A 16,704-nucleotide genomic window follows, 5' to 3' on the forward strand; every position below is an offset into this window, starting at 1 on the left:
GGATAATCTGGAACAACTTGATCAGCCCGGACATTACGGCCTGGCTCTTTCTTCCACAGAGCGGTTTTGTCCAAAAGACCTTAAACCTGTGCCAAACATTCCCCAGTCAGCTCACTCTTTTCCTGGGAGAACTGGATATTCACTTGACCTAAGTTCCATTTAGTCATGAATGACTTGCAACCACCTAATAAAATCTACAAGGATCACCAGTTCCTGGGCTGCTTCTGGGATGTGCTGGACTTCAAGTTGCCTAAAAAATAGGCTGTAAAATAGTGGAACTCTGGAGGCCATTTAGTCCAGTGCTGCTAAAACAATGCCAGCACAGATCAAAGGGAGCTGCAGTGTGGCTGGAAAACAGGTTGTAATTAGATACAGTGGGAGGGTAGTTTATGATGGAGCTTGTGGAAAGGGACCTCTCATGATGGATGACAGTGCCTTCAGAAGAATCCTAGAATCCCAGAATGGTTTGGGCTGGAAGGGACCTTAAAGCTCATCCAGTTCCACCCTCTGCCATGGGCAGGGACACCGTCCCCTGGACAAGGCATCCAATCACCCGAGCTGATGAATTGAGAGGATGAAAGCAAAGCCCTGAGGTGGGCTGGGAGTTCTACTCTCCAATTCTTTCTGTTGCTCACACAGGTACCAATTAATGAAGAATAATTGCTCGGAGCTGGCAGCAACCCCCAAGCAGATGGTAACAGAGGCACCAGAGTATCAATGTCTCAGCAGGAGTCAGCAGGATTTTCTTGCAATTTTTATTTTTGTTGATCAAACAGTCCTTTCTCCTTGTTGCAAGGTTGTGGTGAAACTGGAGATGACTGCTTATCTCCTGACATGATTCCTGCCCAAACTCTTCTCATCTGCCCTAAGGTCCAGTGGCAGCAATTAGTCCTTGTTAAGCTGCTGTTGCAAATCACTCCTATTTCCAAGAGTTCTGCTGCTGTTGCCAAAATCCCTTTGCTTTTCCATTTCACTTGGAGGGACCTGTGCGTGGCTTTCCTTCAAGCACTAATTGCATGTCTGAATGAATCAATCTCCCTTCCTGTTCTGCCCTGTAGTAGCTGGATCTTGCTTGTTCCTTGCACGGGCTGTCAGACCTGCTGGGGTCTGGAATGCTGGTGTGCCAGAATGCAGTGCATTTCAGCATCATCCCCCCAAGGAAAGCCTTTGGTCCAACCCTGCATCCCTATTTCAGACTGTAAAGGAACATTGTGGACTTGTTCCCCCTCTACCCGGAACCTTTCAGCAGTGCAGAAGCTCAGCTATTACAGCCCTGCATGGGAGAGACATTAATTCATCTAGGAACTGTTTCTAAGGCTTTGTGGGCAATCCTTCCTTGGTTTCAGTCATGAAAATTTGTATTCTGGGAATGTTGGAATTCATTTGACTTTTCCAATGTGTTTGCTGATCTTTGCAGCTGGAAATGGAAAAGAGATTGTTGGAACCTTTAAATAGAGCAGTGCTTGATATGGTCAGGTGGTGCTTTCTGTCTAAAATAGCAGCTGAATTCTGTCACTTTTTTTTTTTTTTTTTTTTTTTGTATAACTGAGAGCATAGCCAACTGAAGGCACTACAAATAGCATTTATTTACATGGCAAAGCATTGTATCAACCTTCCTTCCCAGTGTCTTGGAATCATGGAATCACAGACTCACCAGAGGAAAGGACCTGCAAGGATCATGGAGTCCAACCCCTGGCCCTGCACAGACACCCCAACAATCCTATCCTATGCATCCCTGAGAGCATTGTTCAAATGTTCCTTGGGCTCTGTCAGCCTGGGGCTTTGCCCATTCCCTGGGGGAGTCTGGTCAGTGCCCCAGCACCATCTGGGAGAAGAACCTTTTCCTAAAATTCCACCTTACCCTGCCCTGACACAGCTCCAGCCGCTCCCTCAGGTGCTGTCCCTGTCACAGAGAGCAGAGATTGGAGCTGTCCTTTGGGACAGAGCTGCCAGCCATGCTGAGACCTCCTCCTCTTCTCCAAGCTGAACAAGCCAATTGACCTCAGCTGTTCCTCATACAGCTTCCTCTCCTGGCCCCTCATCATCTTCATTCCCCTCTTTGGATACTCTCTGCAGGCCTTATATCCTTATGATACATTCAGAGAGGTTGCTGCTCTTTTCTCCCTGCATTTCATCACCCAACTGTACTGTATGCTGTGCATGACATCATCCTGGGATCTCCAGCACTAACAATAGCAGTGGTATCTGTTTTCATGTGGAAATATTTCCTGCTGAAAAGTAAAGGAGCCAGGCTTTCACTGATTCACATGGCAGTTAGCTGCATCATAAATTCTTGAGATAAGGTTCCTTTCTGGAAATTATTTTTCCCATATCATTTGTCTGCCTTGGATGTGAAAATTGTGCTTTTTGTTCACTCCCTTCCTATATAAAACCTGTGGAATGCTTTCAACCCTTCCGGGAAATCCCAAGGGCCTTGCCTTGGAAGAATATACAATAGTCTCCACCTAGGCTTAAAGAGAAGACTTCTGCCATGGAGCCTTGCAACACCAGGATCCACCCCCGTTCCTTTCCCCGTGTCCCAAATTCTTGCAGTTTTTCCTTTCCCTGTTTCCTCGTTGGTCCTTGGTCGTGGTATCCCTGGTGGCTGGCCCCGTCTTCCCTGTAGGCCAATGCCCTTTGCCCTGCCCTTTGTGCTGCCCCCGTGCCCTCAGACCATTGGCCACTGACCCCTGCTTAACCTTGTGCAGAGCACATGGCCAGGTCTTTGTCCCTGATCCCTTCAGCCTGGTGGATGCAATAAACCTTTGCTGGAATACATCATAAATAGACCCTTTCTGTCTTTCCTCTGCTGGGCTATGTGTGTGTGTGGACTTGAAATGGCTGTTCTTGTGGCCTTACTCAGAGTAGCTTCTGAAGGTGACACTTTGAAGGAGGCTGCAGCATGTCTAGCACCCTGCCATGTGGCAACAGAAACCTGCTGTGTGACTGCCTGAAGCTGTAGAGATCTATTGTTGTGTGAACGTAACTGTGAAACCATGTTCTGTAAGGTCTGAATTCTGGAGTCAGTCCATGGCCGGTGCTGCACCCAGGGGCACCAGCCCATGCTGCACACGCTGCTCCCTTCCCAGAGGCCGCACGGGCTCTGCTCCAGGCTCCAGGCTCCTGCCAGGGCCGATGGAGCCGTGGCCTGGCGGGGCTGCGGGGCGGCACCGCGGCTCCCCGGGCAGCAGCCGGCCCTCTGCCCCCTCCAGAGCCAGCGCCAGTGTTTGGTGCCAGCACCTGCACGGGGAGCCCTGCAGGCGCTGTTGTCTGGCTGCTGCCAATAAGGGGCAGGGGGCAGAGGCAGGGCTGGCGGCCAGCCCGGGCCCTCGCGGCTGCCCAGGCCAGGTGCTGTGACCGAGGCCCCCCGACACAGAGCTCTGGGCCCGCAGAGCTGCTGCCACCATGGGGAGGGTGGCCAGGTCTCCTGGAGCAGGGCTGCGGAGGCACTGCTGCCGCGGTGGCTCTGGACCCCACAGAAACAGCAATGGAACGTGCACAAGAACAGCAGGTCTGCTTGCAGCACTTCCCTTGGCTGCTCCTTTAGGGTGCTTGCACCACACTCGGAGACACAGAACACCTTCTTTTCCTCTGAGCGGTATTCCTGTCCTCTGCACTTTCCCAATGCACCAGGTATTAGCTGCTGGATTCAACTAGACACACAAACTGCTGCATTAAACTTTCCACTTGGCTGGTTTTTTATTCCAGAATGCTTTAAAAATGCACAGAAAAGTCCAATGAGATGTGACTGTGTCTCTGTCCTGTGAATTTCACTAGATACTGGAGCTTTTGTGTTGCTGCTAATCCCTCCTATGGAAAAAATTAATTCTAGGGAAGAGCAACATCATCTGACAGACACCAAGTGTTGCCAGCAGTTGCTCCAGGTGCTCCTGCCAACAGCCCCTGCAGGAAGGAGCACAGCCCCCAGTGCACGTGGGTTTGGCTCCCTCTGGCACAGAAGCCCCCCAGGGGCACAGGTCTCTGGGGCAGGACACGGGCACCAGCCCTGTCAGGGCTCGGGGGGTGGCAGGTCTGCTTGGGTGGGGACTCTGCCACAGCTGCTGGTGTCAGCGCTCCCCGGGCCCCAGGGCTCAGAGCAGCATTCGTGCCCTGGCCCACAGTTCCTTGTGTGTGCCACACCCGCGGGTTTAGGGTGGCCACGGGCTGGGATGCGTCCCGAGGAGGCTGTGGCAGCTTCCATGGAAGGTTCTGTGTCCTTCCCAGCGCAGCTGTGTCGGCAGCCCTGGGAGCTCCTTCTGCTGCCCTGAGCCCGCAGAGCCGGGCAGCGTTTGCTGATGGTCTGAGCCGTTCCTAAAGATCCTGTCGGGCTGTCTCAGACACTTGGGGCCAGGGATTCCTTCCAACCTGGGCCACTTTGGCTGGGCAGGGGGTGGCCCCAGGGCAGGTGGCAGTGTGTGCAAGGCCCCTTTGTGACATGGTGCAGCGTGGTCACTATGGCATAGAACGGGACAGGATGGCCTTTGTGACACGTGCTGACATAGGAGCTGGCACTAACCAGAGCACGCCACTCTGCTCAGAGCAGGCGACCGGACAGGACGGGACAGAGCGGTGCCGTGAGGAGCCCCCACACAGCGCGCTCATTCGTGCCTGACCCGGAGCTTTTCCGAGGCATTATTCCTACAGGTGACCTCGTGGCAAGACCACAGGACTTGGCAGCCCGTGGCCTTCCCGAGGCTTCTCTTTTGTAGGTGCCCTCTAGGACTTGTTCACTTGGAGCTTTCCCAAGCCATCTCTCTTTCCGGTGCCCTCGATACCAGACTCTGGCATGGCAGGCAGACTTCTCGGCTTGTTCAGAGTGTTCAGGGGGAAAAAAAAGAAAAGCCATGAAGCTGCTCCACCACAACAGCATGAAAACCCGGAGCAGTTCCAGCCACCGGAGGACGGTGAGTGGCAGAGCTGGGCCACAGGGCTGATGCCTGCAGCCAGCTTAGCCCCACCCCACCATCCCATCCCATCCCATCCCATCCCATCCCATCCCATCCCATCCCATCCCATCCCATCCCATCCCATCCCATCCCATCCCATCCCATCCCATCCCCTGGGGATGTGCCCATGGACAGGAGGGAAGAGGGCCTGGGCAGACACCCCGCAGTGGCCGTGCTCCATCCCCTGGGGCATCCCGGGGCTGTCCCTGCCTGGGGAGCGCAGGGCTGGGCTGTGTTCTCCGGCCTCTCCTGCAGCCCCTCAGCTCGGGCTGCGCTCGCTCTTTGCCAGATGCAGCCCTGGACCACACAGAAGAGAAGAAACCCGCCCGTGGCCGCTTCCGCAAAACGCTGAAGGTGCCTGCAGCCATCCCCACCTGGGCTGGGCCTGCTGTCACTGCTCAGCCCAGCACCATGCCTGGAGCACTCCATGGAACATCCCTGGCTTCCATTTCCTTTGTTCTCCTACAGACGTTCTGGAAGTTCCCGCGCATTCGCCGCAGGAAGACCGGCAGCGCAGCAGCTGAGGGCCCGGCCAAGCCTGACTCGGGGCTGACCGAGCTCCAGGCTGAGCCTGATGTCAGCCCAGATTCGCCTGAGTGTTCAGAGAACTCTGACACCTCAGTGACTGAAACCCAGACAAAGGCTCTTCTCATGCCTGAGGTTGTGGTCATCACAAACACCAACAATGGAGAGACTCAGGGCATCACAAATACCGACAACAGCCCAGATCCAGCGGAACCTTCAGGAGACTCTGAGGTTGCAAGGAATGACCAGAGGGCAAAGGCTGACATGGCAGTGACTGAGGATGTGGACATCACAAACGCCAAAACCAGAGACACTCAGGGCATCGCAAATACTGACACCATGCCCTCTCCCACTCTGAGTCAGGAACTCATATTCGACTATTTCAAGGACCCTTGTGTTTCTTCTCAGCAACAGCAGGTAAGCAGCCTGGGGCCAGGCCTGGAGGCCTCCCAGCATCGTGTGTCCCCTCAAGCCATGGTCTCTGGGCCCCCTCAGTGTTTGAGGCCAGCACAGTGTGGAAGAAGGGAAGCACTTCTTTGAAATAGCTGGGCAAGTTGTTCCCTTGGACAACGTTCCATCTCTCCCCCATGCTTCCTCCAGGTGCCAGCCAAGGTGAAGAACATCCACCAGAGTCTCATGTCCCAAGTCACTGTGAATGTCTGGCTGAAGACTGACATTTTGAGGCTGGCTAAAGAACAGCCTGCTGACGTGGTGCTGACCCTCCTGCGCTGTGCCCCAACGTGTGACAGGTACGGGGCCCACGAGCCTTGAGAGCTCAGGGCTCAGCAGCCTTTAGGGCCCATGGCCCTGCACAGCCTGTGCAATGGGCTCTGCCAGACAGGCAGAGAGGCCCAGGAGCCTCGGGCCCCTCTGTTTGCTGAGCCTGCTGCCAGTACTCCCCCATGCCCTTCAGGGCACAGGGGCTCTGTCACCTGGGCCCCCACGGGTGCACAGGGCATGGTGCCGTGACTGAGATGCCCCTGACACAGAGCTCTGATCCCACAGAGCCGCTGCAATGATCTGGAGAACCATAGGCTCGTCGAGTCGCACAGTGGAAAAGGTGCTGCCAGCGCTGCTCTGCGTGATGGAGAACTGGCCTCTGCACAGCATGTGCACCTCTGATGGGGACAACGAGGAAGTCTTTGCCCTGGCTGTGAGTTTCTAGAACTGGCCTTTGCTCACCCCCAGGTTGCCAGCAGCTCTCCATCCTCTCCATCCCTCAGTTGCTGGGCTGAAACCTGGGCTAGGGGCAGGCTCAGGGGGCACCCAGCCCGCTGCTCCCCCTGCGTCGGCTCTTGGGCCCTGCCCCATGGACACCTCGTCACTGAGCGCTGCCTTGGGCTGTTCTCTTGCAGGCAACTCTGGGTCTCTGGGTGATTCTCCAGGTGCCCAAGTGCCACAAGGCGATGAACCTTTATTCCTCCCACCTGTTTGTGGCTCTGCTCTTCCATGTTGTCATCACCACACAGCAGATACCATCAGAGGAAGTTGCTACATTCTGGAGAGCATGCCAGGAGGAACACCGCCTTCACTGCAAGCCCAACAGGTCCCAGTCCCCCTGTCCTTCCCGTGCCCTTGTGGCCAGTGCCAGTGCTCCCAGTGTGACCTGGGCTTTGCTCTGCACACAGGTTTGCAGTGCAGGCCATGAAGGTTCTGCTCTGCCGACTGCAGCGGAACCATGTGATGCTGGCTCTGGAGCTCAAGGGTGGCTGGGACATGCTGCTGTGTGCTGACACCCAGCACTATGCTGTGGGTCTGCTGGCCAGGTGAGACCCCCTTCTCCCCACGGTCCCCAATATTTGTGCCCTGTGCCCAGATGCCCCTCACAGTCCCTGCGGTCATGGGCCAGAGGGCCTTTCCACTGAGGGACAGCCAAGGAAACTGGAAAAGGCTTGGAGAGGAGGGTGCCCAGAAGGGTCCGCCTCACAAAGCGCCCACATCCTCTCCAGGGATGCTGGGGAAAGACCGGACCTCTGTGAGTCACTCCTGGGAGGGGTTTGGCCTTCCCACCTCAGGGCCTTTTTCCTCCCTTGCCAGGGGGTTGTGCCATGTCTTGGACTCCTTCTGTTCCCGCATTGCATTCCGCCTGCTCCGGCCACACAGCAGGGAAGAGCCGTGCTGGGATCTGCCCTCCCTGGCATTCCTGGTGGAGGTGAGCCTGTTGGCCAGCGCTGCCTGCCTCAGCTGCCTCCCGGCTCTCTGCCCTCTCGCAGCCGCAGCTGCCTGGGACGGTGCCCACGCCCCGTGCTGCTGCCTGGGCCCGGCCCTGTGCGGTTCTGGGCTCCTGCCGGCCGGGTCCCCTGTCACTGCCCTGTGCCTTTCAGGTCCTCGGGGGCCTGGACTTGAGTGAATGCGGTGACAGGGTTCTGGAGATGATGTCAAGGCACCTGCGGAGCGAGTGCAGGGAGCGGCGTCGCCTGGCGCTCCGAGGCCTTGTGGTGCTCACCAAGGATCCCTCGATGGTGAGAAGGGGGCAGCAGCTGAAGCTGCGCTGGGCAAAGCAGCCCCTTGGGCTGGCAGGGCTTCAGGAGCTGAGGCAGCTGCTCCCAGCTCTCCTGCCTCCCCTGCCCCAGTGCTTTGGGACAGGCCTTTGGCCTGTGGGCCCTGCAGCAGCAGGGTGGGCCTGCAGTGCCAGGGCGGTGTTGGCCGTGCAGCCGTCCACGGCTCCCCAGCCCACCCTTGTGTTCCGCACAGGCCAGAAGAATGTACCCGCTGTCTCAAAGCCTTCTGGAGCTGCTGGGCGATGCAGATGGAGAGGTGGTCAGCATGAGCCTCCACGTGTTCACAAATGTCCTCCAGCACAAAGACATCCTGGTATCCAGCACCACTGCCCCGAAGCTCGCTGAGGCACTCCTCCTGCTCTTTGACCATGTAAGGCTCTATGTCCACAGCCATGGGCACAGACTGCCCGCATACACTTTTCCCTTATGGATTTTCTGACATTGTCTCTGGTGAGCCTGGAATAATTGGTCTTAAAAGTCTTATCCTCCTCTTTTCTAAAGGACAGCAGCTATGTGCACTTGCTCTCTATTCAACTCTTTGACAAGATGATGAACTTGGTAGAGGATGAGGGAAAAAAGCCCATGAAGAAGATTTTGTGTCAGAGCTTGCTCCCACTTTTCTTGCACTGCCATGAGGACAACCAGCACGTGGCAAATGTGAGGTTTTGTGTGATGCTGGTGGATCTCTGGGAGGGGGCTGGGCTGTCTCCTGCCCTGGCGCCTGGCGGGCTGCAGCCTCCTCCAGGCCCTTGCCACAGGGACGTGGGTCCTGTGCCCTGGGCTCTGGGGCCATCTCTGGGTCTCGGCTGCTCTCCAGGCTTCTCGGGAAACGCTGCTTGGTGTGGCCGAGTTTTTGAAGAAGAGGAATCTCAAGAAGCTGCTGAAGAAGGAGCAGCTGTCAAAGTTTGCCGAGTGCCTGGTAAGGAGGGCCGGGAAGCCGCAGCCCCAGCCTGGAGAAGCCCCCTGAGCGCGGTGCTCGGTGTGCGGGCTGGCAGCTGTGCCCCTGCCCGCTGCTGCAGCCCGAGGCCGCGCGGGCTCTGCTCCAGGCTCCTGCGGCCCGAGCCGGGTGCCCATGGAGCCCCAGCCCGGCGGGGCTGCGGGGCCAACCCTTCCCTCCTGCCGCTCTCTGCAGCTGGCAGAGGACAGGAGCAGAGTGGCCGAGCACCTGCGCCGGGCCCTGCCCTACCTGCAGAGCCCACAGGAGCCCCTGCGAGAGGCGGCCCTCAGGTTCATGGGTGAGCCACGAGCCGGGCCAGGAGGCCGTGTGGCCCCAGGGCTGGCAGCGCCGCTGGCAGGGAGCTGTGCCGCTGGGCCTGACAGGCTCTGTGTTCCCAGGGATGGCGAGGCGCTACCTGAAGGGACAGCCAGCCGAGCTTCACCTTCTCACTCAGGGTGAGTGAGGGCAGCGGGCTGTCAGCGGGGGCTGGCCGGGAGAGCTGCAATGCCGGCCAGGGAGCTGCAATCCCTGTCCCGGCTGCGGTCAGCTTCGCTCCTTGTGTGGATGAGGGCTGGTGTGGGCAGGGCACAGAGAGATTTCAGGGACGCCACTGGGGGGATTCGTGACCAGCGCCTTGCGGCTGATCCTGTTGGGTCCTCATCTGTGTTAGGCATGGCAGGAGCTGGGAGAGATGGCCTTAGCAGAAGAATCGCTGGGTGGCCCTCTGGGCACTGACTGTGGTAGTTTATCTGTCTTCCAGCCCTTGAAGCCATGAGCAAAGATGCCCATCCTCCACTAACCTGGAACTTCAGGCAATTTTTGGACAGAGATGTGCAGAACTAAGGTCATCTGCTGGATTCAGAGAACCACGATCCCAAGAAGAGTACCAGGAGACAGTGAAGAGAGCACCAGGCTCACCTGTTGCTGGCCACAGCTGTGTCTGCTTCAAGTTCCCATAGCTGCTGCCTTCGCCCTCCCTGTTAACAGCTCCCTCCCCATTCCCTGTTGTCAGCTCCTTCCCTCCAGCCCTCAGACCCTGCCCATCCCCTTTTTTTTTTCCCCATCTCATCCCTTCCCTTTCCCTTCCATTAATAAAGAGTTTGGTTTCTCCCCCTTACCTGCATCTCTGTGGAGCTGAAGCGGCGCAAATCCCGGGCCCTGGGACACACAGCCCCTGCTGCTGTTCCCTTCCACGCCATGTTCTGTGCACACACACACAGAACGAGGGCAGATCAGGCTGGAGAGGTGCCTGTGCTGAAGGTGCAGTTCCACAACCCTGTGGAGTTGCAGATCTTGCTGAGCAGCCTGGAGCCCCTGGAATTTGGAAGAGCCAACCTGAGTATGCTCTGAAGGCAGCTGTGAGGGATTCCATGGCAAGCTTCCACAGAGGGCAAAGGAGCTTGGAATGCTGGAAGTTTTCAGGAATAGCTTCCTGAAGGCTCAGCAGTGCTCCATCCCTGCACAGGATCAGGGAGAGGGCAGAACCAGCCACCATCCGGGCTTAGCAGGGAGCTTTGGGTGTGCCTGAGGGCAAAGGAAGCAGCAGCGCGGTGCCCCAGACTGGGACGCGCGACCCTGCCAGTGCCCGGAGCGCTGTCAGGCAGTGCCGGGATCCCGGCTGTGGTTCTGGTCCCCACAAGTGAGGAATTGCAGCCCCAGGCTCAGAGCCAGTCAGAAAGCCAAGCAAGTGAGAGCAGAGGGAGGGCACCCTTCCAGTCTCTCTTGGGCATGGCCACAAAACAGCCCCTGCTGCTTCTTCCTCCGCCTGTGTTTGGGCTGTGCTGGTGGCAGAGGCAGCCAGGCTGTGCTCTGCCTTCCAGAGCCTGTTGGGAGCGGGCATGAAAAGCACTGTGTGCACAGCAGAGAGGCCTGGAAGGTGCTGGCAAGAGCGTCCTGCAGGAGCAGGGCTCTGGGCTCTGGCTGGGAACAGCCTGGTCTTGGTGCCGTGGGCGCAGGCAGGAGTTGAGGCAGGTGAAGAGGCACTGAGCAGCTTGTGTTTGTAGAGGGCCTGGGGCTGCACGTCTGAGCCTCCACCTGGAAAGGCACTTGGGGGAATAGGAGCTAGAGCTGGAGTGCCTGTCCTGAAAGGACATGAAGTCCTTCAGCCTTGCCAGCGTTTCCTAAGGGTGTGTTGGTGTTGAGCAGAAAAGCTGCACATTTGGGGAAATGCCTTTGGAGGACAGGGGCTTGCTTCTCAAGGAAAGTGCTTCCCAGGGAGCTCCCAGTGAGGCAGGTGCAAGTGTCCCCCTTTGGCTCTCTGTGCTCCTTTCAGTCCTTGAGGCCTGCTGCACTTGGCAGAGGGGCAGGGGAAGGGAGAAGGCTGTGAAGAGCAGGTTTGGCATCCACCTGGACCTGCAGAGACCAACACAAGCACCTGCAGCAGCGTGTGTTACCCCTGCTTTGGACAGAGGGGTGAGCAGAACCATCTCTGTCCATCTGTGAGCCCCAGAGCTCTCTGTGGGAGCTGTGAATTAAAAGGCCTTTACACACTCACTTTTCACATCTTCCCTGTCTGTTGTGTTGCATCTCTTGGCAAGATGCATTTGCCTCCTGCTTGCTGGGAGCTGCTGTGGCCCAGGGCCAGCACAGACTGGGCTGGGTGGGCCAGGCAGCGTGGTGGAGAGTCTTGGCTGATCTTGGTGTGTGCCTGGCCTCAGAAAAGGCTTGGAAGGTTTTGCTGCCAAGGTGTCCTGCTCCTTGGCTCTCCCTGTGCATCTTGGAGAGCACAAGGGAGGCATTTCTGGCAGCTGGGCATCAGCAGGCCTTCAAATGGGGGTCTGTTGTGGAGCAAGCCCAGCTGAGATACCCTGAGAGGAGCCCAGTGCTCCTTGCTCCTCTCTGCTGGCCCGTGAGTGTCTGTCTGCTCTCGGGATGGCCCTGGCTGTGTCACGGGTGCTGCGTGGGCACGAGACAGCCGCTCCTGTCCCACTGGGTCCCAGCAGTGCCTGGCAGCCGTCCTGCATCCACGTCAGGATGCTGGCCAAGAGAGGCCCTGGAAGCTGAGGCAGCTGATTTGAAGTTTTTGCAGGTGCCCACAGGTCAAGGCCAACAGTGTTCCCTCAGGATACAGCATTCCTGAGGGGCTTCCCCAGAGCTGCCTGATGCCACCCACTCCTTGTGGCACCAGTTGCTTTCCTGTGCAAGGTTCTACCTTCCCCAAGAGCACAGAGGGAGCTGGAGAAAGAGCTTGCCAGGCTGCTCTCCATCCTTTACCAGCAGCCCTGGGTGAGCAGAGTAGTCCCAGCTGAGCACAGATGTGCCAATGGAAGAGCCGTGCAATGGAAGTTTCGGTGGGAAGGATGATCCAGGATCCATAGGCCTGGCAGCCTGAGCTTGCTGCTGGGGAAGGCCTTGGAGCAGGTAAGTGTCCATATTCCCACCGTGAGTGCTCTCATTAGCAGGACCTGCGGGCTCTGGATCAGACCCTGGTGGGGAGGGTCGAGTTAGGAGGGAGATAAGGGCCAGTTTCTTTCCAGCCTGTGGAAGAGGGGAAAAGCCTGTGTTGTTAGGAATGACATTGACAGCCAGGGATATGGCACATTTTGACAGAGATTTTGAAATCAGCTAATATAAACCTAGCATCTTTTCTGGGGCTCCCCAACAGTCCCACTCAGCATAGTATCCCCATGCACTTAAAGTCCTGTCCCCTTGGCTGATACCTTGTTAAATTCAGCCTCCTGCGATAATATTTTGTCTTGTAATTATCCTAGAGCATGAAAAAGAAATACCAAGATGAATATAGTCGATTACCTTACCTTCATCCTTTAGAGCATTGAGTTAACCCCAGCCACTGAATAATTGCACCTGCAGAATAGGTTTTACTGGGAGAAACAAGAGCAGGAGGACTCTGCAGCCAGTAGAGATCAAGACTGGTTGCCTCTGCAAAGCCATTTCAAGCCTCTTGGCTTGAGACTATGTCATTAGCTTCTGTCAGTGATTAATTTGAGAAGTATATATTCAGTAATTGTCTATTTAGTGTACAAAGCTTAGTGCATAATCTATTTACTTACCACTGCCAGCACATTGCACTGTAGCATTGCAGCTAATATTGAACAAAACCCTGAGCAATGCAGTATCACCTTTTGATTTCTTCACATACCATTTATTTTTCTTACCAGGGATAAGTCCTGCAGACATTGGTCTCTCAGCAAACCCATGCTGGTATTTGCCAGGCCTTGGTTCTCAGCTCACTGGTGATGCTCAGTTAAGACATGGTTTAAGCACCATCCAGTCAGGACCACTGAGGAGCAGGACAGTGATGGCAGCTGAGGTAGAAAGGAACAGGGCTGGAGGCCACAAGTCTGCGACAGAAAGGTGAATGTTGAGGGCCAAAATTGTTCAGTGAGATGCAGATCCAGAGAGAACTGGAGTGGGTAGACTGAAACTTTCTGGGTTGCTGTTAGGCTGTCAGAATGTAAGTGTAGCTCATGTTTGTACCAGCCAGTTGTATCTGCAGCTCAGGTGCATGAGCTCTGCAACAGAAAGTGGATGCATTGTCCATATTTAGTAGGATCTTGCATTTTTTTTGTTGGGGGGTGGGGTAAGGAGGGCAGATAAAAATGCTTGAGGAGCCCAGGTGTGTGAATTCAGAAGCTGCTTACATTGAACTGAAAATGCCTCGTTTGGTACAGGCACAGTTGATATGCCTGGGCCAGAGGGCGTATCAGCTTCTGGGGAAGAGGAATGAGAAATGCCTTGGGGACCTCTCATCCCTCCTTAGTGCCAGACTGAAGGGACAGGGAGACCATCCTTCTTTATTTCCTTCCATCCCAACTGTGTCTGCTGCCTACACACCCTGAGCCATCTTCAGGGGTCTTGGGGCACCATCCAGCTCAGCTTTTCCCAGTTTCTGCGGCAGCAAACCTGCTGCCTTGTCATCTATCAAGGGTACCTGCTCTGGGCAGCTATCTGCTTTACCTGGGCTTAAAGCCATCTCGATGTGTTTTTTTCCATCTCGATGGAAATTCTTTGATGTTGAGAAGGAAAACCATCTCTTTCCAGTGTCTGTGCCAAAGTCAAAACAAGGAGAACGCAAGGCGTCCGCAGCAGTCGATGTGCTGAGGTGCTCTTCTGGGATTTTCATGTGGGTGTAAACCTGGTGTGAAGGTGGCTCGGTGTGGACGCAGGGTGCAGCCAGGGCTGGGTAATCGGCTCCCCCTCTGATTCCAAGTGCCCCGGTGTCCGTGATGAGTGGCCCAGGGCAGGAGCCCACCCCGCCTACCCCAATTCCAGCCGGGGAGTGACTGCGGGGTGTGGTTGGCCGGGTCCCCGCTGCGCTCTGCCGCCGTGGGACACGGGGCGCGCCCCGGCGATGTCGGAGCTGTGGCAGGGTGGAATCGGTGCCGTGGGCTGCGGCAGGAGCTGCCTGCGCGGCCCCCAAAAGCGGGTTCTGGCAGCAGCGGAGCCGTGAGAGGCGGTGTTGGACCGCGCTGCGGCGGCCGCACGGGCAGCGCCGGGCCCGGCGGGCTCCGGAGCGTCTCCGCTGCATTCTGGGCAGTTCCAGCCTTGCTATTTCGCAGCAGGCATTCCTTACAACAAATTCTCCTTTCCCCCTTTCTCCTTTTTCTCTTTCTTTTTAATTTTCTGCCTTTTTTTCATTTTCTTTTCTATTCTTCTTTCCCATTTCTCCTTTTCTTTTGAGGTGTTTCCCAGACCTTCCCAGCAGTGTTTGTGACCTCTTTCCCAGACTTTCCAGCAGTTTTTGAAGCATCCCACCGCTGGAAGGGTGACTCTTTGCCAATTGAGCATCCCTGCAATCACAGGTGGGCAGCTGATGCAGCCAAGAGCTCCGTGATGCCTCACCACACCCGTCGTGTTCCTGAGAGGACTCCCAGCCAAAGCTCAGCATCACGGCCACCTCTGCCACGTGCTCCCTGAGGTGACTCCTCTGGATATCGAGCCCTGGAGGAGAGGTTACACCTCAGCTTTTGCCTGGCTTGAAGAGAATAAAAAGCCCCATTGGTGACAGCAACATCAACAGGTAAAAATGTGCCAGTTTTTTTTTGCTTTGCTCAGTTTCCCTTTCCCTACACTGCTTTGTTTTATCGCATTTTTCATGGTTGCAAATTATCTTCTTTTCTTTCCCAAATTTCAAAACTTTCTCTAGATGCAAACTAGGGAGTGAGTGTGGAGGTGAGCTGCCTTCACCTTTATCTGCTGCTGTTGGACAGATGAATCCACACTACAGCAGAGCAGTTGCAGATTACTCTCCTTCTTCTGTGAAAGTTTGCCTATCAGTGTAAGCGGCATCTGGAGATGGGAAAACTGAACTTCAGGTACTCCACCTTTCTTTCACCAGGTCAACAAGGAGATTGATTTTTCTTCTGCTATGCTAGCAAAGCCACAGGCTTGTTTTTGATTCCTACTCTTTATGACAAGGACGGGAGTTGGGAGTAGGGGGGAAGGAAGAAAACTTTGAGGGACCAGCTCTGCCCCTTGCAGTCACTAAAGGGATGCCTACCAAGGGCTGTGAAGGGAGAGGTCTTGCCAAGGCAGACAGTGCAATCATCTCTTTGTCTCACATAGAATCAGTGGGTCATTAATGTTTGAGCCAGCCTCTTATTTCACTGCAGTTGTCTGCATTGTCAAGGCTTTCCTCAACACATCAAAAACCTGAAGGCCTTAACAGCCCCCAGCAATGGCTGGAACAGGAGTTTCTCCTGATCTAAAGCAAACCGTGCTGATGGCCTCTCTTTCTGTGATATTTGCGACACTGAGCAAAGGGATTGACCAACAAGAGATGATTACTTTTCCTTTTGTGCTCCCTTAGGTTAAAGTTTTGAGAAGACAAGGATTATCTCCAGTTTAGAATCCTGCTTTTGAGCTGATGGATTCATTGCAGGCTCTGCTCCCTTTGCACTCTCAGCTTCCTCCAAAAGAGGAGTAGATGTGTGAGAGCCAGAAAACCAACCATTGGCAGCCCTGTATTGTGTGAGATATTTTATTTACAAAGGTGGGGACATTTGTACCATCACCTTCCCTTGATGGCTCCCCAAGCCTTGCTCTGCCAATAGAGCTACATGCAGAGAGGTCATTAGGAAGACTAAGGTGAATGCCTTGTGAAGGCCAGGAGACTGTTCTGGAGAAAGTCCCTTCCAGCACTGAATTTTACAGTGGTCCAACGGGCTGGCAGGTGCAGTTTGTTTTACCTGGTTGCTTGGTTGCTTTGATCTTTAAAAAGTCTTGTAAATGCCTAAGAAGAAGAAAGTTGTTCACCTGTTCTGCATAGTGGGGGGAAAAAATCCACCCCAAATGCACAATGGAGGGAATATCTGTCTCTCTGTGTCAGTGATGCTAAACTGGAGTTTCAGTGGGAGAGGGCTCAGCCCTGGACAGGTTTTCCAGGCTAATTGAAAGGAACATGGTGATATCTGAAATGCTACTTGCTCCATGTGCTTGTGGCTTTGTTTAGCATGGAGATCAACAGAAATGCATAGGTAGCATCTCTCTTTACACCTGAGCCTGTGAAGAGAGGGTGAGCTGCTTTAATGGCTCTCTATATTTATTGAAATCTCTCTTTGTTGGGTATCCTGGGGTTTACACTGACTAGTACCTTTCCATAAGACATCTCTCAATCAACAGAGACAGCCAAGTTTACAGGGCAACATTTTTCCCCTGCTTGTCAGCATGTCAAGCAGCACCAAAACACACAATCTCCTCCTGAATCCCATAGCAAAGAATTCATTTTTTAAAAACATCATCTACTGTCTGTAATGGTGTTGGAGATGGGTTAAGACAGCCACACTTCTGCTTCCTACCTATGGAGAGAGGAGAGCTTACAGCAGCTACCTGAGAG

General features: G+C 55.1%; 1 protein-coding gene across 1 annotated transcript; it reads left to right on the forward strand.

Moving 5' to 3' along the window:
• The first annotated feature begins 4,590 nt into the window (after window positions 1–4,590).
• On the forward strand, window positions 4,591–6,636 carry LOC140680814 (uncharacterized). The gene is made up of 5 exons (XM_072919560.1): window positions 4,591–4,904; window positions 5,236–5,300; window positions 5,415–5,888; window positions 6,072–6,220; window positions 6,477–6,636. The coding sequence occupies exons 1-5, from the start codon at window positions 4,787–4,789 to the stop codon at window positions 6,634–6,636; spliced, it is 966 nt and encodes a 321-aa protein (XP_072775661.1). The 5' UTR covers window positions 4,591–4,786.
• The last annotated feature ends 10,068 nt before the right edge of the window (window positions 6,637–16,704 follow it).

This window comes from Taeniopygia guttata, chromosome 29 (genome assembly GCF_048771995.1).
Source record: "Taeniopygia guttata chromosome 29, bTaeGut7.mat, whole genome shotgun sequence".
Taxonomy (NCBI): Eukaryota; Metazoa; Chordata; class Aves; order Passeriformes; family Estrildidae; genus Taeniopygia; species Taeniopygia guttata.

Coding starts and splice junctions, on each gene's coding strand:
- LOC140680814 (XM_072919560.1), top strand. CDS start 4,787: ATGGCAGGCAGACTTCTCGGCTTGTTCAGAGTGTTCAGGGGGAAAAAA. Junction 4,905..5,235: donor GTTCCAGCCACCGGAGGACG/GTGAGTGGCAGA, acceptor GCTCTTTGCCAG/ATGCAGCCCTGGACCACACA. Junction 6,221..6,476: donor TGTGCCCCAACGTGTGACAG/GTACGGGGCCCA, acceptor CTGATCCCACAG/AGCCGCTGCAATGATCTGGA.